General features: G+C 44.9%; 1 protein-coding gene across 21 annotated transcripts in view; it reads right to left on the bottom strand.

Annotated features, from left to right (window-relative positions):
- FBRSL1 (fibrosin like 1) overlaps positions 1–26,604 on the bottom strand; it is a 555,176-nt gene that overhangs the window by 279,490 nt on the left and 249,082 nt on the right. For 17 of the 21 annotated variants that reach the window (XM_064466507.1, XM_064466515.1, XM_064466498.1 and 14 more), the window contains one exon: positions 18,030–18,065. The exons of the other annotated variants lie outside the window; for them this stretch is intronic. In XM_064466507.1, the coding sequence (XP_064322577.1) occupies positions 18,030–18,065 (36 nt within the window). The remainder of the gene's footprint in view (positions 1–18,029; positions 18,066–26,604) is intronic. 21 annotated transcript variants of the gene reach the window in all.

The following is a 26,604-nucleotide window of genomic DNA, read 5'->3' as shown; positions in this document are numbered from 1 at the left end:
AAGCCGCCTAACTCAAACCTGGAAAAGCAAAGAAACTGGGGAAATTCAGAGTTAATAAGGGGCCATCTGTAACACGACGTGCCGGGCTTCGGCAGGAACTTTTTGGGGAGAGTTAACCTTATGCACTGGGACACCCGAGAGGAACAGGCGGGATTCAAGGATAAACCATCACCTGTGCCTGTACCGATTCCAAAATTCCCCGCCTCCTCGAGCCCCTGTGTGCAAAATATAAAAATAGAACAGGGGGAAAATAATATTGAAGACGAAGATGTTCACGGCAGATGGCAGCCCCGGACAGCAGTGGAAGAAATGCCATTTTTAGCTGTTGGGGTAACTTCTTAAACCCATGGATTCCTGCACTCTGAACACCAGCAGATCCCATAGACCATTAAAGCCTTCAGACAACTGGGCCTGTCAACACACCCTGAAGGTCTCCCCGCCCCACTCATGAGTTAACCAAGGCACAGCAAACAGCATGCCCGAGATCGCAGAGCAAGATTATAGGAGTGCTGGGAATACAACACAGACCTTCTGTCTCCTCCTCCTGGCTTTGAACACAAAACCATGCTTCCTTTGTTGGTTAACATTCAGGATGCTGAAATTATAAGCATTCAAGGCTGCAACTTTAAAGATTAATATAAAAGCAACTTTTGTATTACATTTGTGCAAGCAACCAGAAAAGTACATATTGTAAAATAATCCACAAGTCATACTACTGTCGGCCACTTCGGTGACTAATGAACACGTTAACTTTCAGGCTGAGTTTCACTGGAAAGCAATTTTTCCACCAAAATTATAAAGTCTACTTGAGCAACGGGATCATTTACAACTCTCATGGCACCACGGTGTCACAAAAACACCACTCCAACAGAATTAAATAGATCTCAGAGACCACCACAATATCCAAACAAATCTGAGCCCAATTCCATTGGCAGGAAGAAAGATCACTGGGATAGACACACCGAGTCTGCACCGACGCCGAAGGTACACTTTTGTCAGGCAAAATTTCGGTAAGGTAGCTTAAAAAAAGCAAGCTTGTGGTCAGGATGGTCTTAAACTCAAAATATAGGGCTCTGCAACCTCAGGGGCATTTCTCTTAGGGTGATTGCAAGTGAGGTATGAGAGAAACCTACCATTACAAAGGAGGTTTGGGTAAAAGGGCGACAGGCTTTGACCAAATTGAAACCCGAAAAATATTAAAAGCACATTACCACAAGTCTGAAATCAGAAAATGCCAACAGCGAGGCTCCATGACGTTCCGAATCTGGCTCCTCGCAATGCAACCTCAATCACACATCCTTCCTACCTGTGCTTCCAGCTTTACAGCAATTGAACACGTTTAAATGTTGTAAAACCCCAATTCACGAGGTCTTGATCAAACCATTGTAAGGTTATTTTCAGTTACATGTTTGCCTTAGGTTTCAGAGCCACTGATAAGAATTTCTTTCTTTTAAAGCAAATTCTGACAAAATCAATCAGTTTGAGAGGGTACTGGTGAGTGAAAAACACCACGCTCAGTAAAGCTGCAAGCCATAGCCACACTGTGGTCCTGCTTAAACCCAAAGACCCACTCTCTATATATACTGGGCTTTCCTGGGATTCCTGCAACTCCCTGCTGCTGTCATTGACAGACATGAAAAAAATCCTACCGTTCTCTCACTCATTGTCCAAGGCCAGCGAGGTAAAGAGCTACCTGAACAGAATATGCACAAGGATGTTTGCCCAAGGCAAAGATAGATCAGAGATAAGGTTCTGATCAGAGCAGGTGTAAAACATCCCTGACGTGAAGCAGAAACTAGTCCTGTGGAGGATCTTTCTTTCACGCTCTGTTCCTCAAGGAAAACAAAGGAAACAAACCCCAAAGCCCCCTTCCTTGGCCCCAAACCACTCTGGATAAAACCAGCAGACGCCAAATGTGCTGTTCAGACACTGAACCATTTGCACACCTCGGAGATGATGATCGGTCCCGCTGGCCCCGCACCCAGGGCTGGCAGGCAGCCCCCGCAGCAGCTTGGGTTCTGCACATTTCAACATTACTCAATCCCTTCACGCAATCATCTTCTGCTCACTTTCCCTGGCTGTCCAGTAGAGCAATGAAGAAAATTAATGTGAAACTGCAAACTGCCCTTCCGATTTTTTGTTCTCTTTTGAGAACCTGCCCTCCTCTTTGATCTTCCCAACGGGCTGGTTTTGATTGCTGACCCAACCACCTGAACAGAAACTTTAAAGAGCGAGTCGCTGATGCACAGTGTGTCATAGTGCTTTGGGCCAACGGGATGGGTAGCGTGTGGACACTTTAGTTAAAAACATGCCAAACCCCTTCTTCTTAAACACCAGATTAATCTAAAGTTCATTTGCATGTTTGAACACGTACACTTCATTTAACCTATGCTGCCTAAACCAACTTCCACTAGTTTTCTCATTCAATGCCACAGTAGGACTGGAAGCTTTTGAGGAACTGATTCCCATTATATTTGCAGGACTATTCAAATTTTAGCATTCAGTCCAAAAGGCAACTATCCCATCAATCCCGCCAATCCAACAGCTCAGCGGCCGTCGTTCAACTCAGGAACTCAACAGAAACACTTTCCAGAACCCCTGGGTTGGGTTGCTGCTCCTCTCTTCCCCCAAGATGCTTTAAAACCTCTGGAGTTCAGGGATGAAGCGGGGTCTGACAGGCTGTGCTGCCCACAATACTTGTGCTCTCTGCGCCAACCACAGCGAAGCCCATCAGCGATGCAGAGACTAATTGTCAGTTTGTGCTAACATCTGTCAGATAAACGATTACCTTTACATCGATCATTGGCCATTATACAAATAAAGTCACTAAAAATAAAACACTGCTGCAGAATCAATTTCTTTTGGTTTTGATAATGAATACCTTGGCTTTTATTTCCCACATAAATGCCTTTTTTTTTTCCATATATGTATCAAGAGGCCATCATACCGCAGCAACACGAGAGGTTTGCGTGTTTGTCTTGTTTAGCGTCTGCTAAAGGTTTCTATATGGTGCCCCTCATCCTGCAGACCTAGCCCAGCTCCCCAGGCCTTCTCCGTAGGCCCTTGGTCTCTGTTCCTCTGTTTGATAATGAAATAACACAGAAGAAAGAAAGAAAGGCCTTTCTTCCAGAGAACTACTGTAATTTCCTTGAAATATTAACCAATTTTTACCCTACCTTCTCACATGGCACCAGATACAGTGTTTGTGGAAACAGCCCCTTTAATTCCCTCCCTTCCAATGCTCTAAATAGGATCCATAAATAGAACTCATATAATGAAGCTGATTCTGGCATGCCTGAAAGTTCTACTTGTTAAGAAAAATATTTGAAGAATGATGTACTGTGAGAACTATCATTGTTTGTTTGTTCTGAAATGCAAATATGCAAATAAGGACAGAGTATGTTTTTAAAAAACGACAGAAGTCTTAAATAGCTGCCCAAAAATAATGCAGCCAAGCTTGAGAAAAAGATGTAGATATGAAAGTCATAATTATCTAACAGTAGGACTAATCCAAAGAGGTTGGTTGGAAATAGCAAAAAAAAAGAAAACAAGGGAAGTGATAAACACGAGACTGCAGCATTTGGTTTCAAAGTGGGCCAGGTGGCTTCCTTGGCACTTGGGCAGCAGAGAGCATTTCAGACTCTCAGCACATTCGGAAGGCAGAGAAGCTGCCTGCCCCAGCCCCAGCCTGCCTGGGCCGCCGCAGGGTTGGGGATCACGCTCGCCATCCAGTAAAAGCAGCTGTACTTTCCCCAGCGATGGCTAGATTTAGATGCAATCTTCACTACCACGCTTCTTTACAAATCTGAGCAATAACTAATGCTACTGCAGGCTGCAGGTTAAGCTAAATTAGGCATGTGATACTTCAGTTCTTCTAGCCATCACACAGCTCCCAGGCGAGTGAGGCTCTTCCGAGCCGGGCCATGCCTCTGGTCGGACTGAGCAGTGGCTAGTACTTTGAGAGTGTCCCCAGGACACCAGAGACCAGGGCACAAGGGAGATGCCACCAAGCATTTGCCTCTGCAGCTTCACAGCAGCATGTTCTGTTGTCACTGGAGCTGATGACTCCCAGCCCTCTCTAATGCCAGTGCCACGATGCTTTGCCCTTCCAGTTTCAGCTCACGCTCCACAAAATCGCATCCTTGGAGCACGCTCTGGGTCACAGGCTCTCCTAGACCAGCGGAGAGTTTTGCATATGGTCAGTCCCTGTTGCTTCCAGGTCACAGAAACACGGAAAGTCACTGACCTGATATTATCCAGGACAAAGGGCTGGGAAGAAGAACGGAAAAGAGAGGGAAATTAAAAGTATTATATAAAAAAAAATTGTTCGGTTTGTGGGTAGTGTTTTAAGCATGAAATATTTTCTTCTAGTCCCTTCAGGTACTTTCCATCCCACGTCTTCCAAACAGGCAAGTGAGGCCATAGGAATGATCTTCACAAGGTCTGACGCCCTAGGAAGGGCAGCAGTTTAGCCACCTCCTCGGTGTTCTGCACAACAATTAGTAGGAGCTTCATCGCTGTGCATCAGAGATGCGGTCTTGCCTTGGATAAGATTTCACAGGAATTCTTAAAAGGGATGCATTAAATACATTTCTCAGGAAAAACAGTGTAACAACAAAACCTGCAAAAATAAAACACAAGAAACCGACCACACATGCACACACACAAGCTTCCAGACATTTAATTACAAAATACACGCGTATGACAGACATCAACAAGCCTACAGGAAGAATCCTGCTTCAAGTATTCAATGCAGCCTCAATAAATATTTCAAGGTTTCAAATGGATGCTTTGCAATAGCACAGTTTCCATTTGCACAAGTGCCAGAAGGAAGAATTCAACACAGGCTTAAAGCAAAACCAGAGTATTTTCCTGTAAAACTTTAATTGGGAAACTGACACTATATAATCTGTACATCATTGCCTCCGAGCTGTTGTTAAAAAATTAAAGCTGTATCAAAAGAACTGCTTTGTTAAATTAACACGTTATGCATACCAGACATAATCTGCACCAGGAAAGGAAATAGCTTTGAGTCAAAAATGCACTGATTGTTATGGTTGTCACTGACAGAGCCTGAGCCAAACAACGTAAGCAGACAAAAGCATCCTACCCGCCTCCTGTACAGACACATGCCCTTACAAACACGTAGGCCTTATTTCAAAACCCGAACAAAACCAAGCAGGATTTCATTACGGTGATCGTTACAGCCACAAATCACAGACCAGATCGTGCGAATTCAGTATGAAGTTTTGACGACGTGCAGGTACAGGGCGAGGCTGTGCTGCCGGAGCCCTGCCGCCGAGCCTACCTTTGCTTTTATTCCAAGGCCGGCGGCGAGGAAGGGGCTAGAGCCCCTGGTGCTAGTGTGACGGCCCTGATGAGTGCGAGGGCTCCGGACGGGCCAGGGGTGTCTCTCCCCCATGGGTGTAAGACATCCCAGCGCCTTGCTCCAGCGGGAGGCACTGCCTCCCCCGCGCTCGCTCGGCAGCATCCGCAGGACGTCAGCCGCTGCCGGGACGGGCGCCTGCAGCATGGGGAGCTGGGCTGCGAGCTGTGGCCGGGGGACAGAGCCTGGGGGGGCTGCTCTGAGGGGAAGGGTGGTCAGACAGGGGCATGGGAGAGGCAGCACTGAGCTCCTTCTACTCTAGCACAAGACACAAAAATTAGGTGGACCTTCTGTTCAGAACTACCTTGCCTATTTTAGTAAATACTCAGTAAAACACTCTGCGTCTGTACACCTCAATGTACAAAGGAGAAGAGTTCCACTACCCCATTTTAAAGCTAAGGAAACTCACACACTGAGGCTCAAAGCAACCCGCCCGAGGCCTCTTTGAAAATACTAATTTAAAACCTCATTTGCTCAAGGTCTCTCCCTGAAGCCTGTCCACTCTAATCCTGAGGTTTGCTCAGCAAATACATGACAAAACCAAACCAAGTGCTCTAAGTGGTCCCAAGGATATGACCACCGTCTCTGTTTTAACCTTCGCAAGTCCACGTCATGACCACCATCATTTTGGCTTCAGATTAGTCCAGGCTCATCAAACAGGCTCTGCTTTGAGAAGTGGCTCATTGCTTTGCATGCCCAAACTCCCGACAATGTGACAGCCTCAAAGAGGCCGGCCGAGTTTTCCAGAAATACAGAGCATGCTCCCTCGGGAAAAGACTTGTTCCTCTCACACGTTTCTAGTTGTTCGCCTCTGACTATGAAGCGCCAAAGTAATTTTGGAAGATCTGAACTATAACGTTTCCTCAGTAAGATTTTACAGCTTTGCACGTGACGGTCTGTTAGCTTCATTCCGTGCACCGAGAGTCTAAGGCACTGCTGTGGTCTGCAGCGGTGAAGACGGGTTAACAGTTTTGAGGCTTTCAAGATAAGCAAAATTTCCCTTGACGTTGTAAACTCTTCAGGTGGTTAGAGACAACAGTTTCTGCTTTTTTGATGTCTTCTCAGAAAAGAGCTCACATAACTTTATCAGTCTCTGGGGTGACCATCAGATAACCAAGCTATTCCTGTCTGAACCACTCAATACATCTCCACCTTCCTGTCACTGGCAATCCACAAGACAACCAGAGGACTTGAGCTAACCACACGGCTCACAGCTTAACTGATTAAGTAGGTGGGAACTGATGCCAGCTCAGCTCAAAGTGTCTTTCTCTGCTAACCAGAGGCTGGCCACAAGCTATAGAGGGGAATGACCACAGATAACACACTGATACCGAAACGGTTTGGTGAAGTTGCAGCTTCCTGTTCGAGAGCTCTCGCAATCTCTTAGAAATGAATCTTCAGCAAGAAACCGGCTGCAGTTAAATAGGCTGTCTAGGTCGTCATGTGGCTGTTTTCAAGGGACCATTTATTACTCTCTCCTGCCCTCTTCCCTGGCTCTCTAGAAATGAACTGAATTAGGGCTCTTCTGAGAACAGCAAGTCCTTAAGGGGGAGGGAAAGATGCTTAGAAGAAGGCTGTGACCACCCTCCACCCGTTACAACTCGATGCCTGCCAGTTATAATGTGCTTAGTGGCCTCGGGCACCTTCACTGTGGTATCCTAATCTTCATGCTCCAAGCTCTTTTTCTCTTAAACCAGTGTGCTACTTGCCCTAGATGCTATTATGCAGCTTTGGAAGGGCAACGTGAATACAGCGGGGAAAACATGTTCTGCGAACTGGAAGAGGAGGTTTGATCTAACTTTGATCATGAACCTTACAATCATGCTTGTGTCAATACCTCCTTGTATTTTGCTATGAAGAATGCTTACACAGAAAAGCCTTTTAAAGGAGTGATCTTGAAAACAAATCTTGAATCTTTGGTTCATTACAAGTATCCCATTAAGTTTAACTTCTCAGCTGTTGCTGCCCAGAGTCTGATGGTCCCAGTCCTCACCTAGTGAAGCCAGTAAGAAACTTCCCCCACTGACACCGTTTGGTGTCCTTAACTAGGAAGCAGAAAGAAGGGCACATGGCTCTGGTCACGCAATGGGGTGTCACTTTTGGAGTTCTAACAGCTGCCACAATGATCTGATGATACATGGAAGTCAGTCCACCAAGAATAATTTTCAAGAAAAGCAATATTAACCCATATTCTGCAGTTGAAGGTAGGGTGAAACCCCACAGACAGTTGTATTTTTACTTGCACAGCTCTAGCTAGTTGTAGAACGTATGCGATTCAAGGCAAAACAAAGCAGTTAACCACTGCAGTTGGTGGCAGTTTCATCAGTCTGTTAAGACGGGTACATGCTCTACCCACCTCAGTGTAACAATTTTGCCCTTTGGTAATTACTGACAGGCCTGAGGATGATGCTGCATGAGTTAAAAGCACACACTATGTAGTCTATACCATCCTTTATCTACAGCACTCGAATTGCTATGTGTCCAAATCTGTCCTAAATATGCTAATATATCCAAAAATCGTCCTGCTTTGATAAGCTGATTTTAAGGGTAGCATGATCCATCCCAACATCTAGTACGACCATGTCCAGAAAACCTGAAAACCACAATAGCTTCTGAATCCAATCCAAATCTTCCTTTTGCTTACAGATAGCAAAGTACCAGCCTAAAAAATTGAACCGAGGTTTGCAAACACCATCCACACAGTCCTAACATGTTTCTCAAAGGCTGCCAGTGTCACGAGGCTTTCTGGAGAACACATGTGGTGAATTAATCAGACAAGAAAATTCCACAGGATACTACAGACCTAGGCTGTAAGTGTTAAGGCACACAAAGTCTTATCCATCATATAGCACAGAGATGAAATGCAGACAGTAAAGGGACAGGCTACATTCCTGTAGAAACCACTGCAGACATGTCCACAATGATGTAGCTGTATGCCAATTTTCCATCATTCTGGTTGCAAAATTCTGAATATTCACAACCAGTAGCACAGTAATGCATCTGGAAAGAATCTATAAATAAAGCAATTAATTCTGTTAAAATGTAGATGTGATACCATTTGAGCGAGTAACTCGGCAGCACCATGTAAAGGCCGCTACTGCTTGCTGGATTTTTTTACTATTTTTTGAGACACATGCTAACGCCATAATCAAAAGCAATTTTGAGCTCAAAACTGACCTCAAGGTTACAAGACTCTATGGCAGACTGTTCCCTTTCATTGGAAGTACATTGTACAGCCAAGACTTTAGCACATATACACCGGATGGACCACAGGGCTAATTAAAAAGCAGCTTTGGTGACTGTATCTGTTCCAAGCGCAGGCTAGTAAACCAAACTTTAAAAAAAGTAATGAAACCGAGGGTGCCACAGAAGCAGACAATTCCCACAAAAACAAAGCAGAGCTCAGAGTGATGAACAGTTGTTTTACTCAACCTCAACGCCTTTGAGTTCCTGACCTGTGATGAGCTGAAAAAATGAAAAAACAGCTACAATCACTCAAAAACTAAGCTGAAACACTGGGTATTCTGAACTGGAAGTTAAAAATTTCTCCGTGAAATTAGTCTTACTGATCAAAGGGCTATAAAACAAGACTTATAACGACCAACTTTTGGGTATGGCAATGCCTGGATGCCAGAATTACACCACTGCCTTCCTAAAGCCAACAAAGAGCCGAGGAAGAAGCAGAGTACTTGGCCTTCCCTGTTCTATCCTTTCAGCCAAATGGTACTGCAAAGGCCTCCCACCCTGCGTGATTCATATCTCACACACAAGTTACGCACAACGGATTCATTTACATTTCTGCCCTTGCCCTGCATTAACTGGCTTTCTAGAATTGCAGCTGGTGTTCTGCATCATGTAAGGAGTCGTCTCTTAGAGTATCATTTATTTATTTGCTATAAAAAGGAGAAAGGAGACCTTTCTAAAATGTTACCAGCAAGTCATGGTGACTGGGGCTGGAGTCAACAAGGAACTGCGACACTGCAACGCTAGGGTGGTGGGAAGCGAAAGCACTGACCCTGGGTAAGAACCATTTCACGTAGCTGACCAGGACTTCCATCTGAATGCCTCTCTTCCAGCAAAGCAAGCGCTGCAGATGAGACAGCCAGGCTCCTCAGCAATGATTTTCCTCCTGCAGCAGGAGCTGAACCGTCCCTAGAAAGGCAGCCCAGGAATCCTGGGCTCCTCCCGGAACCAGCTTCTCAGAGAAGTAAGCATGGTGCTGCTTCTCTGCTCCCTCAGCCCTTGGGAATGGAGGAGTGCTGCCTTTCCACTGCAGACACAACTCCCTGCCCCAGTATATTTACAGTTTAGCAGCCAGCTACCCTGCAGCCAGGCTGAAACACAGAGCGAGACCAAGAGAAATCTCAGCCCACAGCAGATCTGACCCCCATTTGCAGTTTTCACAGCAGAGCCACCACACCTTCGGCATGTTATCAAAACCCTTTTTTTGGTGTGAGATCTGACTTAGGATTGCATCTGTTGTTTTGTTAAATTAAAATTGCATCTTTGGCTTCCGTTAGGACAGGGAAGAAACTGAAGATCTCCCTCTTGCAAAGACACAAGTTAAAAATGCAAGTGATAAATTGAGTAAAGGCCACCAAGAGTAAGGACTGCCTTCCTTATGCTCTGGGTGTGCAGTGACTAGTTTTATCACCGACCCAAATAACTTACCCTCTCTAGGCTAGTTTATTTCATTGCACTTTAACACAGGGAAAACCATTTGGAACTGACAAGGAATCGGTCCCTGAGCATACCTACAACAGGGTATTCCACCGAGCTCCACAATTAAATATCTTAAACCTTAAAATGCTTTAAAATGGTGGACGGTGTTCTCTAATGCCAATAGCACCCACAAAGTTGATGCACTCGATCCATTTTCCATGTTCTCTCTTGTTCACCTACACCTAAGAACAACAAAACATGTTGTTCGTCTCATTTCTACAATAGCATTCTGAGTTAGCGGCACTGTTATTTCCTCTGCTGCTCCCCTTATGCTCCGTGGTTTTGGGTGCAGGTTTCTGCAAGGGCATATTGAGATGTGAGATAAAACAAGAAAGCGTGAACTCCCGTTCCCCACCCCGTGAATTTCCTCTGAAGAACCTACCGCAGCACCCAGCACGGCAAACGCTAGCGCCCTCCGGCAGCCCTCAGAAATGGGCTGTTTTAACCCCTTCTCTAGCTGTAGAGCCCTAGTGCTGCCAATTCTCAATGCACAAGACTAGCAGAGAATTAAAGAAGAATCAAAAGCAAATCCCCCAAGAGGCCCCACACTTAACCCCTCTTCACGGCGCTCATCAGGTAAGTAGCCCTTGTTCTAATCAACTGTCTGTTTTAATTATCTTTTTGTTGGTTTTGGTAAAGGGGAAGAGAAGAAAGTTAAAGCAAGGGAATGGATTGCAAGGAAAGAGAGCCATGAGAGCAAATAACAATGTGAAAACAGCTGAGACAGACAAGCAAATACCCTGCCCCATTACACAAGGAAAGCTGCAGCATATATACGACACAACTGCCTCAGGAGAGTCTTAATCAAAGAGGTCCAGAAATAAAGACCAGATCTTCTCAAAATCCTTTGCTTTTCCTCTTCAGCAGGATGTAATCCTTTCCAGGCTGGTGAATTCAAGATGGATTTAGGACAACTCTTCATTTTAGCATGCAAGACCAGTGACAGCGAGGTTATCCTACCCCAAAAGCCAAGGAGCACTGGGAATTTCAGAGCCTGCGTCTGTATAACAATAGCGCCTTTCTAGTCAGATTAGAGATCTGTTCCCCCCCACCGCCCCGAGCCAGCCGAGGGCAATGGCTGAGGAGATTAAAATCGCGGGCAAAAATCACCCCGAAGTCATATGTCCTGTCCCTCAAGGGGCTCACGGTGTCAGCTGGCTGCACTTCGCTGCAGCTGGGGGGTTCATGGAAATCAGCATCGCCCCATCCCGCTCCGGCCGCAGGGACAAAGCAGCACTGCGGCCGGCACGGCTGCGCCGGGAGCCTCCGAAGCAGCCCCTCTGCCAAGGCCACTGGTTCAGGCAGGCTGAAATTCTGCCAGAGAAGGCCTTTTGTGCTTACTTATGGCTGTGGAGATGAGTGAAAATTTATGGGACTTTTCATCCTAATTAAAAGCAGAGGTCATCTAAGAAGAAACAGACTTTCAGAAAAGGGAACTTCTAAAGGAAAATGTGTTGTAAGGAAGTTCATGGACTTCAGTATTTGTAAAGCTGAAGTATGTAGTTTATTTATGTTTGTACTTCTGCTTACACTTTTCAGTGGACATTTCAAAAACCCTCAAGAGCTCCCACAGATCTGGAATAATATATGCTCTAATTACTCAACAGCGTTTGAGCTCATGGGTTACAGGACAGCCTCCGGAGTCAAGGGGCCAGCTCCTCGGTTGGCTTACAGCAACCTGGCTCCATCCCACACGGCTCTCAGAGCAAACGAACTCTATTTATGCAGTGAACTCAGCTTGCCCAGGTGAATTCAAACACAGGGATAGCTCTTGTAAAGTGAGGCTATTCAGGAACACGTGAAAAGAAACCCAGCAGAAGTTAAACGCTTTGGATTGACACCCACCATTATATTCCCGGCTCTCTCAAATTCCTGCTATCTAAAGGGAGAACTCCTTCCAAAATTCTTTATGTTTCTACTACATATTATTATTTTTCTATTTTTTTAAAATCCTTTGTGCTGTCATTGCTCTGACAGGCCACATCGCTCTATAATAGTCCCTTTTTCATTTCTCTGAGTATCTATCTTCGAAGAAGACAGGGTATTGCTCCACCTGAAGGGGACCTAGCTACCATTATTTTTCTTGTCCAGAAGAAAAAGACAATTATAGTCCCTCTTTTATACTTGGCATCATGGCAAAACGAAATTGATACTTATTTTGGAATTATTACTCTCCTATTCATAAATCTTGCCCAGAAAGTCTTGCTCGTGTTGCCAGCCCACAGGCACACTACTGTAGGAAATACATATTAGATTCACTTTTATCATTTCACTTTGGCTCCAGCACAAGGAGTTTTAGATTCCTAACAAGAGCCATGTTTCCAATATTGATTTTTGGCAAAGAAAAATGCTAATTTATCAGAGGTCCTAAAATACAATGAATTTTCCAGCCCAACTAAGAATGTTATCTACCTACAGACGAGAGATTTTTCATTAGCGTACGACAGACCGGCAGGTGGAGAAACCCCATTACTTACAATTCGAGTTTGCCTCCGGTCACTGAGCATGCTTCCATCGCCATGAGCTGAAACAGGCTCAAGAATTCCCACCCAGAAGTATTATATGCTTCATAGCAATAATTTTGTTGATCTTTATGTAGACATTTATCCTTCCCAGGTCACCAGTTTCTCCATGGCAATCTCAAAGATGGCAAGGTCCATAACCATCACCTGGGGTCTTGGATCATGCTCCACGGAGGAAGTGGCACTGACTTAAGCCCTGCACAGAAAAGATGCCACTGAAGGTGCCTTTCCAAGTCTAACAATTTGGTCCCCAGCCTAAGAGCACCAGAGCATCCTGAAAGCACAGAGCAGACTGGGGGAATGCTGCTGGCGTGATCTTCAGCAAGCTTCTGTAACCATTACACTGACAGTGAACCTGCCTGTGCACGCACTGAGGATTTCTGGCGTGACAACAGCCTCCTTACCGGGACCATCTGTTTCAGGGCTTCACAGAACTGCACTGAGCTGGCACAAAACTAACACAGGCCACGAAGAGAGTTTTACAGGGTATTACGAGGGCACATAAACCTGCAAAGAGTCAACAGTTCCTAGGCTGATGATTACCTAGCGCTTTGCAGTCATTCGTATCTGTCCTTCCCACTGAGCTCGCTGCTCTGGACACTACCTCCATGCTGTAGATCAGGTGAATTACAGCTCAGCACTCCTGTCCCGGCAAGTGTGCTCACAGCTACAAGCTAAGATGACCTGAGCGGGGTAAGGTGGTCACGGGCAGCTGTGTTGGGCGACAGCCCCCTGTATAGCAACATCAAGCGCACAGCACAGGAAACTCAAAAGCCAGTTCCAAAAATCAAGACTATAATTTGTGAGGAACAGTCAGGAAGGAGCAACAGGGGTACCGGCAGATGGTGCAGCAGGGCTCTGGGTGCTCAAAGCCTGCCCCATGCTTGCCTGTACAACCTCAGGTTCCAGCTTCATCTGGGTATCGAGATAACCCCTCTCAGGCCGCATCACCAAGCAGAAGGAAAGGAGGTTGCAGCTAGCACTGAGCTGACTCTGGGTGACCCACGCGTCTCTGCAAGCCTTACGGTGTTTTGCACGTTTCCTTCTATCCATGAGCTGCAGTCTAAGTTATCCGAGACGCTGGTTTCCGGCGCTCAACAAGGAAGATGTAAAATCAACAGAATTTGATGAGCTGCCAGGGATTTGACTAGGCTGCAAAGACTTTGATATTTTACAGAAGCTCAGAATAAAAATCAGCTGCTGCTGTTGCCAAGTGTATGTTACTGTTTTTATTAAAAAAGAAAAAAAATCTTCCCAGAACAAATAAAACAAAACAAAGACATCTCACCCTCCTGTACGGCTGTTCCAAGGTACGCTCAGACAGGTTGGTTCACCAGCTAACCATTTGCCATATGCTTTAAAGTTTACTCTTTTATTCACTCCCACATTTTAGCCCCTTCCATTTCAGAAGAGGAACAGCTGCACAGATGCTCTATAAATAAACTACATTATTTATTGGAAGAGGGGTTTTGTTTATTTTTTAAGCTACCACATATTCCCAGTTCTATCCTTCTCCGTGCTCTCTACAAAACGGAGTCAAGTTCAACCTCAGCTTGGGTTTGCCTATAGGATGTGCTCAACCTTATAAACAACTGCAACGTTTTAGCCGTTAGTAACAAACTGTAAGTCCTGATTTTATATTCGTTACAACTCCTTTCTAACTCTGCTGGGTCCTAAATTGACTTCTCTATCAGAAACAAACTTGAAAAATGGTCTGTGGGGTGGAGATATATATATCAGTGATATATAGAAACCGCCACATACAGCTCGTTTCTAATTCTCTGCGTATTTTTTAACAAATCAGTGCATTTTCAGGTAGACGGGCCTCTCATCCTGTTACCAAAAAGAAAATCTGTTTTGTCTGCTCAGAGGACAGACAGACCTTTCTGACTAAAATCACTAATCTCATTTGTGTGTGCAGGAAGTGTGACAAATGGCTAGAGTAGCTTATCACATGTATGTAACCATCAAGTCATAAAGGGAATAAGATATTAACCTCCATAAACAAACTAGCATTCTATTTCTCAGCACAGCGGAAGTATACATTTAATAAGATAAGGATATGAAACACATGCTACTGATGAGATAAGGAGCTTGCAGAAACAGCACAGACACAGATATGTCTCATGTTATCCAAGTAAAAGTAAACACTATTCAAAGCTTTATTTTGGGAAATAGATTTATATGAAATTTTGGCTGCAGTATCTACAGACAGACTGTGAAGCTATGTGCCAAGTCACTGTTAATGCTAGTTTTGAGGCTACAATTTAAATCTAGGTGCAGCTGAAGTTAACCAGAGTTTACGTGGTAACTTCAATGAGACCAGAATTTCACAGAGTTATTTCAAGCACGGTCCTTATTTGGGCACTTAACGTTCCAAGGGAAGCCTGGAGTTAATGAAGCTGTTGGAATATTCAGTGCTCGGGAGTTATTATTTAGACACTTGTGTTTAGTTTTCTTCTTAACTTGAGCTGCGGAGCCTGTACCTTACGCACGAGCGATTTGCCGAGGTTTTCACCCTTAGCCTGCTCTGACTGCACGACAGGCCTTCCTTGGCTGGTTTCTGCTGCCCAGCTGGCTGAGCTGAACCTTGGATTGAGATTTTTCATACAAGATGACTACTATGGGTTTTAAGTCGTCTTTTTGCAAATGCATATTTCCTTAAAATGCGCATTTTCTACAAATGCTTCTGAAAGCAAACGTCGCTGCAAGGACAGCTGAAGCAAGTGAACGGTGAAGCGTGCAGATTCGAAACGAGCTAATTAAAAATGAACACGCACAAAATAGTTTGTGGTATTTAAACAGCTGCTTATGAAACCCAGTACAAGAACTTCACTGAGTAACGATATATATCATCATTCCGCAAGTGACAGTCTTCCACAACACAAACCGATCACAGACACCAGGAGGAGCGCTCAATACAGGAACGGTGTCTCCATCGTGCCTCTTGCTAGCGCTATTTTTTATCATGCTTTCACCATGTCTGGCAAACAACCTTTTTGACGTAAACAGGGGCAGGGCTGAAATACTGCCTTAGTGTTTCATATACAGCTGCTTTCATGAGAAAATGAAAACTGTTACAAGATATTATGGACAACCCTGGTTTGGGGCCAGTTGTCTCGACCTGGTGCTTTGAACATCTCTCTGCCACCTGGGAGAATCAGCTTCCAACGCAGGTTTCGGCCAGCGAGGTCTGGCAGTGCTGGAAGTGATAGTCTCTGCCGTATGCTAAATCAATTTAGAGCAGCATCGGAGTCTTAAGGGAAACGGTCAGCCTCAACAGCTGGTACGTGGTGAGGCAGAAGGCAGTTTAATAGGGAAAATGACAACCCATAAGGAAAAGCAACCCCAGCTCACACTACTCGTGATCTCAAAATACTGCCTTGGCATGCAGAAAGCTCTTACCTCCCCTGAGAAGTTACGGGTTGACTAAATAAAAGAACCTTGTCCCCACACATGACCAGAGAAGGAGCTAGAAGTTTTCTCAAAATCATTTCTCTGAGAGACAAAAGTAAATTTCTTAACAGCCAGCAACAGAGGAAAACAGTCCTATGATTTATTGGCCTTGAGACTCTAAAAAGAATTCTTTGGCCTTTTTCCATTAAGATTTCGTAACCTATGTTATAGCCAGTGGGAAATTGTTTAATTCCCAAACCATGCCCTCAGTCGTAAAATCTGTGAAGATGATTCATTATTATTTATGTGGTGCCACAGGCATGCATGGCATTCTACAGACAAACAGAAGACACAGCATCTGCCTTTAGAAGCTTAGGTGAATCCAACTGTTCACATGTAGGGGAAGCAGCGCTCAACTGGTCCGAGAGCAAACATCCCCCATCGCTCAATGAATTAAGTAATGATACTCACCTGGGATACTGGAAAAGATTTAGACAGAAGGATACTTAGGAGGCATGTGTCATTACTGTCTAAAAATTCGTGACATTATTTCATTAAAACCATAAGACTTTTCAAGTCATATGTTATTTTGTAATGGCTTTATGATTGAGATGTATAGCCTTGTATCATGAATTTCTGGTAATATGTAGGATAGCACGCGACAGCGTCGCTATGAAATCAGACCATAAATTCTGCACTGCCTGGCAATTTTTTCTCTGTGCGCACAGCACCGGGTAGGAGCTCACAGGTTCCACCATACAACTATAAACATACAACATAAATTATTGAAAGCAAAGCATTCATGGGATTAGCGCAAAAATACGTGTATCAGGACTCCATATCAACTTCCTGAGGCATATAAAATCCACCCTTGAAAAGGTCTACAAAAAGGGAGCAGTGACAGCTCTTGGTAAGAAACAGAATTTGGGACTGTTCACCTAGAAAGCAAAACTTTGTCACGGCAGAGGTCGTGAAAACAGCAATTAGTGTCAATAGCGTAGGCAGGAACTGTTAGCTGGACCGAGGCATTCTCGTTCAGATTTGCACACAAGTTTAGCACACGCCTTCGTCTACTGCCTTTGCACTAGGAATGAGGGAACACGTGACTTACTGGCTGAACAACCAGGGTACCATAACATATCTACACGCCACACGTCTGTTATAGAGTGAGATACGATGCGATTCCAGCAGTCTTCGTGTTGACATTGCTAAGCCACTCGCACCCTCTCCTATTTCCTTATTAATATATACAATAAGCTCTATGTGCCTGCCTTTTTGGAGAGCTGAGCAGCAAAGGTACCCAAAATAAACAAATAATTATACCACCTCTACGTGAAGAAATGTCATTATTGCACATACAAACAAGGTACATGTGGACAGAAATGGTCAATTAAGCATCACTGTTACATTGCATACACATGCAGACGTGTCCTGGCCCCGTAACGCCAGCCCTAGAACACCGGTACCTATGGCACTCCTGCGAAGAAAACACCGGCACCACCCTCCTCTGGAAACAAGGGAGCTTGTGTTATAACTCAGAGCTTGTAAATAAGAGAGTATTGACTTTTTTTGGTCACACCTGTGAGGGTCACAATTCGTCTTACAATGGGAGTAATTTTATCTTTGTTTCTTGTATTTAACACACAAATGAATACCTGTATGGGGGAGGGTGGAGAGGAGGGAAGCATCTCCCACTGGTGTTGAAAACTCTCCCCACTCGTCTTTTAATTCTCAGGAGGTGACTATCTAGCTGAAATCCACTATAGAACAACAACAAAAAAAAACCTCCCTGTAAGTACAAAATTAAACTGAAGAAGCCCCCAGTCTCTTAATGCGCTCTCACGTCAGGGCTGTCCTCTGCCAGGTGCATGACAGGCCTGGACTCTAAACCCTGGTTTTTTATGTTCTGCATTTCCTTCATGTCAGTGGATATGCAACAGGTAGTGTAAACCTCTGCAATCAACATCAACAGAAGTGAAAGAATTAGCTGTAAAATGACTTACGGAGTAGCCTCTTCCTGAAAGCGATTGAGCAGAACTCTGTGGGAGGAAACAATATGCCACAGTAAGTAATGCAAGAGATTCTGTGTCATGTAAGATAAGAATCATTTTGCGACTCCCTCCCCCAGCCCAGTATTCCTTGGGGAAAACTTCATAACCACAGCACCTCAAACAATCTTCTGCCTTTCTGCGTGCTGCCACGGGAGTAACAGCGGAAGAACAGTTCCAGGTGAGGGCTCTGGGACTATTTCAGAGCAGGGGCTCATAAGCTAGAGCAGGACTTTGACAGCGCCTCCCAACTAAGGTAAAAGCTCTCAGCGTGGGATACGTCTTCGCAGCAGCAGAGTACGTATTTCGAACCGTCCCTCTTCAGTATGTAACGGCAGCTTCCAAGGAACAGCACGCACGTGTAAGGATGCTCTCCTGAATCAGGGCTGCACGTTTTGCCTCCAGCTCCAACTTTCAATCATGTAACCATATATCCCACTTTCCACTCCCCTCTATGAATCCGTGAGCCTCCAGCCTTCGCTGCAGCATTACCATATGACAACTCTATCTGAAACAATAGCAGCAAAGCGCTAATTTATGATCTCTCAGAGCTTTAATAAGCATTCTGTCCCTTTTGAATAAGTTAAATTACATTGTTTGCTCCTGCTCTTCATTTCAGCTCTTCCTGCTCCCTCTCTGCCACATCCTTACCTCTTTCACACGCTGCCAAATCATTTGGTTCTTTTCCTTTTCATTGCACCAGCTCCAGTCACTTGGATCCCTTTCCCCTCTCTACAACCCAAGACTGTCGAGCTGCTGGTTTTTTGCTGGCAGTGGCTTTCTCAAAGCAGCTAAATGAATTCCACCTCTATCTCCAGCTGCCGCTATATGCCTTCTTTTCGGAAATTAAAAAGAAGCCGGGAACAGTGGTGGCATATGACACCACATGACCCAGCAAGTACTCTGCAGGCCAATTTCCAAGTGTGATTTATAACCATGATGCCCTCGCTACGTGATTTTATTAAACAAGATTCGGGAAGTCTGAGCAGTCCCGTTTCCAAGACTGATGTTCTAGTGGGTACCAAAGCCTGACTAAAAATACCAAATTGTTGCAGGCTGATCTGGAGGATTGTTTGTCTTTTTCCAGCAGTGCCAGAGTTATCGTGTCAGTAAATCGCCACAACTGCACAATACCCCCAAAGAGATTGATGCAGACTGATTGCAGGCTACTGCAAATATTTGTAATTTTCCACCAGTATGATAACGGTTCCTTTGTCCTACCAGTTGGCAAACCTTTTGATCAGAAGATACCTAGATACACGTAGAAACCTTTCCAGACCACTGCACTCCACGGAGGACTCGATTCCCTTGTCGGTCTGCCCACGCACACTCTGTGCCACTGTCTTGCTACTGCCCTGGACACCAGAGAAGTGATTTGCCAGCCAAGTGCCCACGGAAGAAAGTTTCCAAAGCGAAGAGGAGACAACACCAAAGCCCTACAACTAAGCGAGGGTGCTGCCAGAGGAAGGAGGGCTCCTCACTAACCCTCTCACCAGCTGGCAGAGCAACCAGGGTGCCAGACAGAAGGAAAGCCGTGGCACAGCTCTTCCCAGGTCTTACGCACAGGCCTGCAGCCGACGTGTGCCTGCGTGCCAGTCCCCGTCCCTGGTACACAACGCCTGTGCCTCTGTCCTGCCATAGCTCAGGAGGCCTCTGTTCTGCAGGAAGAGGGCAGCTTCCCCCGGGGAGTCCGAGAAAGCAATAAAAAACTGCTAACAGCGTTTATGTTTCTGCCTTTTGCATATTGCACATTGATTTGGCCTCTGCCTTCGAACACTACAAAAAAGTAAAGACTTATTTATAGACCTCTTTAATGCACACTGCCCAGAAATAAAGGTACAGGCTGGCGAAATGAAGGGCAGTAACATTTATATCTGTTTTTGAGAAACTAAGACAAACATATCCCTCCCTCTAAATACTTTTTTTAAAAGCCCCAAACACTCATGGAATCCAGCCTTGTATAGGAAAAAGATTAATAACAATATCCTGCTATCTACATGAGTATGCTGGACAGCTGAACACAATTATCTGTTCTGACACATTGGATAGCTTCATCAGGCAGTCACTCAGAGCTGCACAGAGAAGTACTGTACTATAGAAGTACCTGCAGAAATGAGAAGAGGGCAAGTTACTTGCATGGAGAGGCAGGAGCAGGGAAGGAGGAAGGGTGGCAGTCCTCGCATCCCTTCCCCATCAACTTGGATTTAACAAAGACTGGAAAGGTCTAACGAATTGGAAATAATAACCAAAAACAGAAACAAGAGGTTGTATTAGAAGCTCCTCTCTGAAGAGACAGCCTCTCACAGCACTTTCACTTATTAATAACAACAGTTATTTATAATCTTGGAGTCTTGTGCACGCCCAAGACATCTTCCCGGGATGAAGCAGACCCGTGGACAACAAACTCAAATGGGCTAACAACAGACCTGCTTTCCTTAGATAACTTCCAGGCATCTCAAGCTGTCCAAGAACCCCAGGAATGTGCAGAACACTGATTTAAAACCACTGAGTAGAAAACAATAAAAACAGTTGCTGAATGAAGTGTTACATCAGAAATAATTAAAACTGAATGACAATTTACTCTGGCATTTTTCACATCTAAGAGCTTCTTCCTCCCTTACGTGTTTTAAACATTAAATGTCTTGGAAATCGCATTTGGGGGAAAGGTCCTCATCGCGCACCCCCCCTCGAAATTTTATTGCATGTATAAAGTTAGTAACTGGTGAATGCTTTGGATTCGACTCGTAAAATCCTTTCCAACTATTAGGTTTACGCACAGCCATGTCCCACACTCTCCAGAGCTGTTTGCATGAATTTTTCTGCACATCTAACAAACCGCTATTGCTTTTTTGGTTAGCTGGGAACACTGTGGGCTCTTTAGGAGAATCCATACCAACTGCCACATGTAGAAACTTTGAAAGCCCCAGCTAATATCAGCTACGAGTGCCAGAGCAGAACAGTTTGCGTGCAACTGTGATGGGTGTTCCTAAAGAAAAAAAATCTTTGGGGGTTGATATAAACATAGCTCAATCCATATGTCTCTATATCAAGATCAAATAATGAGAAAAGTAATCAATTGTGGCTGTAAATATAAGAAATCTTAGTGGAAGTTTAACTTGGCATCTACCCAAAGTTGAATAAACCTCTTCTGACTAAGAATGAGTGCTTGTCTGGCAAGAGCAGTTACTGGGGCAAATCTTCAGCTGGAACGCCTTACAGAGGCTCTTACCTAGGGATAGGAGTGCTTACATGGAGGGCTGTCATAAAGTTCTTACTCTCAAAATAATCTACTTGCTTTTTTGGTCAATTTTCTCCTTGTCTGAAGGTACCTCACACAGCAGGGTACGACGGCCACCACGGTACCGAGTTAGCCACGTCCACGCTAGTGCCGCACCGACTAGCACAGCACCTGCCTGGTAGCTTTGCTTCACCCGAGACCAAAACCCAAACCAGCTCTTACTGCTTCAGCCCGAGCAGGCTCAGTCTGGCCTTCAACCACTGTGTGAAGAAAGCATCGCGGGCAGGAAAGATGCAGCCAAGCATGCAACTCAAAGACAGAGGCCCATGACCCCACCTGGCCAACTCTGTGCAGCCAGACGCAGGCGCTGCTGCCACATCATGCCTTTCCAAAAGCCCTCACATCTGCAAAACCCAACGCTGCAGAAGAAGCGGGAGACGGGGAGGGCGATGCGCCCGCACAAGCCACGCGCTGCCCGCTCGGAGCGGGCGGGGGCCAGCGGGCATGGCCTGCCAGCCCTGCGGCGAAGGCACTGCGGCGGATGCAGCCGTGCCCAGCTTGCAGACGCTGCTCCCGCTGGCTGCAGCTGCCACGTGAAGCAATCCCGAGCAGACCCGCAGGGAGGGCAGAGACCCTCTCTGAGACCCTCTCTGCCTGGCTTGAGCACCGGCTTTTGTGCCTCTCGTGCCTCTTTCAGCGCTGCCTGGAATACCCTGGGTTTCCAAGGGAGACTGTTACTAGTTAGGGGCAAAATGAGTGTGGTCTGTGCATTTAATGACGCATAAGTGAAACTACAGTGCTAGATGGCATTTGTGCATAAAGATAAATGGCTTATAATATTTTGCAGATGATGTGCTCTTTTACAACTAAAGATTTTTGGTTCCTTTTAAGCCCAAGGTTAAAAACAAAACCAGACAGCACAGACAAGACATTTCAGTTATGTCACAGAGTGAATTATTTCTACCCTGGGATAGCTCTCATGTTAATTACACTGGGTATAAAAAAATACACCTTTCTGGCAGCAAAGACAAGATCTTACTGTTGAAAGACTCTACTATCCCCCCTCCGATGTCCTTGAGAGTTTGAGTTACGCTGCAATCTGCAATTGTATTTAAAAGATTTCTTCCTTTATTCCTGATAAACACTGTGACTGCTATTTAGAAAAGAAAATCATGAGAAAATCTCACCAATAACCTTCAGCAGGTCTTCCGAGATTCTCTATTAAATTGACAGGAAAAGTTATTTCTCATATATAAATAAAAGCATGGCCTTCCATGGCTCTCAGGATGCAAAAGAAATCAAGACACCCTCTGTTCAGTTTCTTAAGCCACTGGGTTATTTATTGAACTGGAAAGACAGTAGGAAGGGCTTTACAAACCAGTAATGATCAAGGCAATAGGGCACCTCAAGCCAACTCCCAGCTCTCAACGGGTCAGGCAGGTTTCAACTTGGAGCCTTTGTATCCTTGATATATGAACTAACTACAAGGGGATTGGATAAAAGCAGGCAATGGCAGCACAGCCACAAAATTAGCTTTTTTTTTTTTAGTATTCACTTCCCTTGTCTTTCGCTAAAAGACCTAAATTAACATATTCCGGTAACGTCAAGAGTTCATTTCAGCTTCTCTGAAATACGCCACTTTTGCTGGCTGAAACCAGAAGTATATCAAGCACCTCCAAGTCAGCTGTTGAAACAGCTGTTTTGGGCAAACAGCTATTCCTACATGGACAGAAAAAAAGCCTCGTAGCACTATTATTAACTCCACCCCCATGTTAGTGTGGAAACTGAGGCAAAGACCTGGATGTGCCTGGCGTCACCTGAGGAGGCCCTGGCAGTGGAGGGAACTGAGGCAGAATTCCCAGCTCCTGTTTAGTGCCCAGTCTTGCCTTGATGAATCACAGGCCCAAACTTATCACATGGCCCAATGCTGCAAGCCTGATGTGATTGATTGATTAGCACTCAGAGTTAGTCAATGACATGGAGGGAACTAATTTTTAATTATGTCTTATAACATTTGTTCTGGATGAAAACTCACCTCAGCTGTACCTGTCTTCCACTATTTCTCGGTTAGCCCAGTTCTGCAGTCAGATAGGACTGAGGCACAAGGAAGCATGTATGTTTACCCACCCACTTGGTCACTTATAGAACATTCGAACAACAGAATATTGGTTCAGCTTTGAACACTGGAGAAATCTAGTATTTCCTTTCCAAGCAAGTCCAGTATAAAACTCAAATGTCTTGGAATGAGGGAATTAAGTGGGGAGGAGGGCGAAAAGCGCCAAGGGCAGAAGATATCCCCAATCTGACCACGGGGTCTCTTGACGCAATTAACTTCCATAGTCACACTCCTGACTGTTAATACAATGAGTTCAATTGACTTGGCAAAGGTCACAGAGTGCATCTGATGTTCGCTTAGATTAGAAACCAGGACGTGACAAGATAACCACAATACATGACGAATTATTTTGTTGTCATACGAAACTTGAATGCGTTCCTTCTTTAATTCACTTATTTTATTATGTTGATAAACAAAGGGGGTTATGCTTGGAAATACTGCAAAACCAGTTCAGTAAGGTATCAAACTACACAAGGTCTAAACATCTGTAACTGGCGTGATAAGCTACAAAACAGCTTCCAATCAAGACACTCGGATTCCTACCACTGATGGCCACAGACAGCAGAAGGTAAGACGGCTGCTGACCAGGAACGAACAAACTGCATACGGTAAGCCAGGAACAATATGAAAGGACCTTGCATTTCCAAAATGCAAGGAACATGCACGGGGGCTGCTCCATTCAAACCATCGCCCTTCAGCCAACTTCACAAAACCTTCTTGGACTTTCTTCCTAGCTATGCTTCACAACCTGAAGCTTCATGAGAGTCACTGCAACTTTGCTCCTAATTTCTGCTGCAGCAGTTTTCATGCAAACATTTGGTATTTTGAGGGACACAAAGATAAAAGTAGATAGCAAGCTGGAGGGACATGAAGAATATGACTTGAAAGGTTTCATAATCCTTGCATGTATATTCAAACCAGTTTTCCAAGACTCGTGGTTTGAGGAGGGGGTCTTAAAACTATCCTGATGCTACCTTTATTTTCCTAAGTTCTGAGATGCTCTTATTCCACTCTTCAAACTAGGGATCAGATTCTAGTGTGCTATACATGGGAAAAAACGGACAGCATGTGCCACAAAGAGTCTGTAGTCCACGTGTTGCTAATCCAGGCCTTCTAAAAACCGCCTTCCATGCACTCAGCAGCATCCCTGGCTATCTCACTGAGGTGTTCCTGGCCTGGGACATGCCAAGCTCTGACATCCCACTGCCCCCCTGCCCAGAGCTGACACCAGGTGTCCCACACGCGCCGAAGTTTGCACAGTGGATAAACATGGACCTGCGGTGCGACTGTGGTCCAATTCTCACTTCAGAGGCTCATTTGATCACGCTCCTGGCAAGGTACTTCAGCCTGAGGCACACGTAACAGGCCTGTAGCTTGGTACCCTGCTGCTGCTTTAATCCCTTTGCCCCAGGAGGGGAAGCGTGGTACAGAAAATAGGAGGGAAGGGGGAGATAGGGCCTGTGATGGCACACAAAGAAAAGCAGATCACAGTGAACTGTTTGAATTAGAAATCACAGAAGTTATTTTGTATTCATCTACCAGAGAGAGAATTTTATATCTAGTCTATACAATATGCTAAACGCTTATCAAAGAACATTTAGAGAGAGGAAAATCTCTGCATTTCCTAAAAGACTGCTTTGCGTTTATTATGTTTAAAGAAAACCAAACAAACATATGAGGATAGGATGATGGAAAATTAGAAAAGATAGCCTGGGGGGTGGGGGATGAGAGGAAAAAGCTCTGAACAACTTAGTAGCAGTGCGCTTGCTGGTTTTATGCACAGCTGAAGCCAATCCCTTGAAAAGGAGAGTTTTGACTCTTAAGTGGCCAGCACCTCTTGCAACATATTTCCTAATCAGTGAGTATTTATGGTCGATATTTTATATTTCCAATTTCCCCCTAAGGGCTCGTGAGAAAGCAGCACACCTGCCAACCTTTTCAGCTGGGCCAATAATTGCCAATTTGCTCTTTGCCTTAGTATATCACTCAATTTAGCCCTGGCTGTGCCCTGCATACATCCTCATTCATCTCTGTGCCCCCATGACAATTAGAGTGTTAGCTTCAGCTAACTAGGGCAACTATTCTACTAGGGTTGGAAGACAATTATTAGTCTATTTTCCCATCTTGTGGCAACAAAATTCATTCAGACAATTACATTCAGCAGTTCTGCACTCTGCTGCCTGCTCCCCCTCCTTGCCCCCACCTTCCGAATATTTCAAATTATCACAGCTCTACTACCACATTCAAATTTTCCATGTTCACAGGGAGTGAGGCTTCTATTTAAATGATAATGAGGGACGATCCATTCAATTTAGTGAGGGAGAAAATCCATTAAAAAGCAGGCAGTTCTTAAGCTGATGGGTCAAGAAAAAGATAAAAACCTTTTTTTAAAGCCATTATACGAGGCTCTGTGTGGATTTTTGGACTGTTCAGGACATCAGAAAAGATTAGGACAATTATAGAACATGGGGAAAAACCAAAACAAAATGCCCGAGCCTTCCACTTTTACTTGGGTCAACACAACAAAATAGCAATATGGCTTATCTGGCTCTTAATTCTCTGGCAACTTCCAATTACCTCACTGTGAAAGACAGCAGAGGAAAATCCCATTTTGGAAAAAGGCTGTTGACTCTGTGTTGGTTGTAGAAGACCTGCGAGTACATGTGTAATAGGGATGTCAGCTTTGTAGTGGATTTTAAGGGACTTTTACATCAACACTGGGAATGTAAACAAGTGGCAAATTCCCATCCGCTCTCCCCAACACCACACCAGCTGCTGCGCCAACCTGGGCTAAAACTTCCCTGGTTTTCAAGTTTCATCACCCCAAAGAAGAGACCAGCCTCAACAAATCAAACCTCTGCAGCCAGAGATGATTTCACTAGATCGTAATAAGCTTTTTTTTTCCCCCCCCTATGACCCATAATAAATGGCACTCGGTGTAATGTCTAGAAAGATGTACTACACAAGACAGACAATTGCTGTCCTCCTGTGGAGTTGTGGCACTCTCTCCCCACAGAAGTTTCGTTGTGGCAAAGAAGCAGCAAAACGCTCTGGGTTTTGCTGTGGACGGACCGATGGCTCTGTGTTTGCTTGTGCGCGTGCAAGACATGATCAATCATTTACTTCAGTTTTCTTTCGAGTGCAATTATTTCACGACAGACCAGGCCACCTCTTGA

This window comes from Phalacrocorax carbo, chromosome 15, assembly GCF_963921805.1.
Source record: "Phalacrocorax carbo chromosome 15, bPhaCar2.1, whole genome shotgun sequence".
Lineage (NCBI taxonomy): Eukaryota > Metazoa > Chordata > Aves > Suliformes > Phalacrocoracidae > Phalacrocorax > Phalacrocorax carbo.
This window is presented reverse-complemented; position numbering and strand designations above follow the sequence as displayed.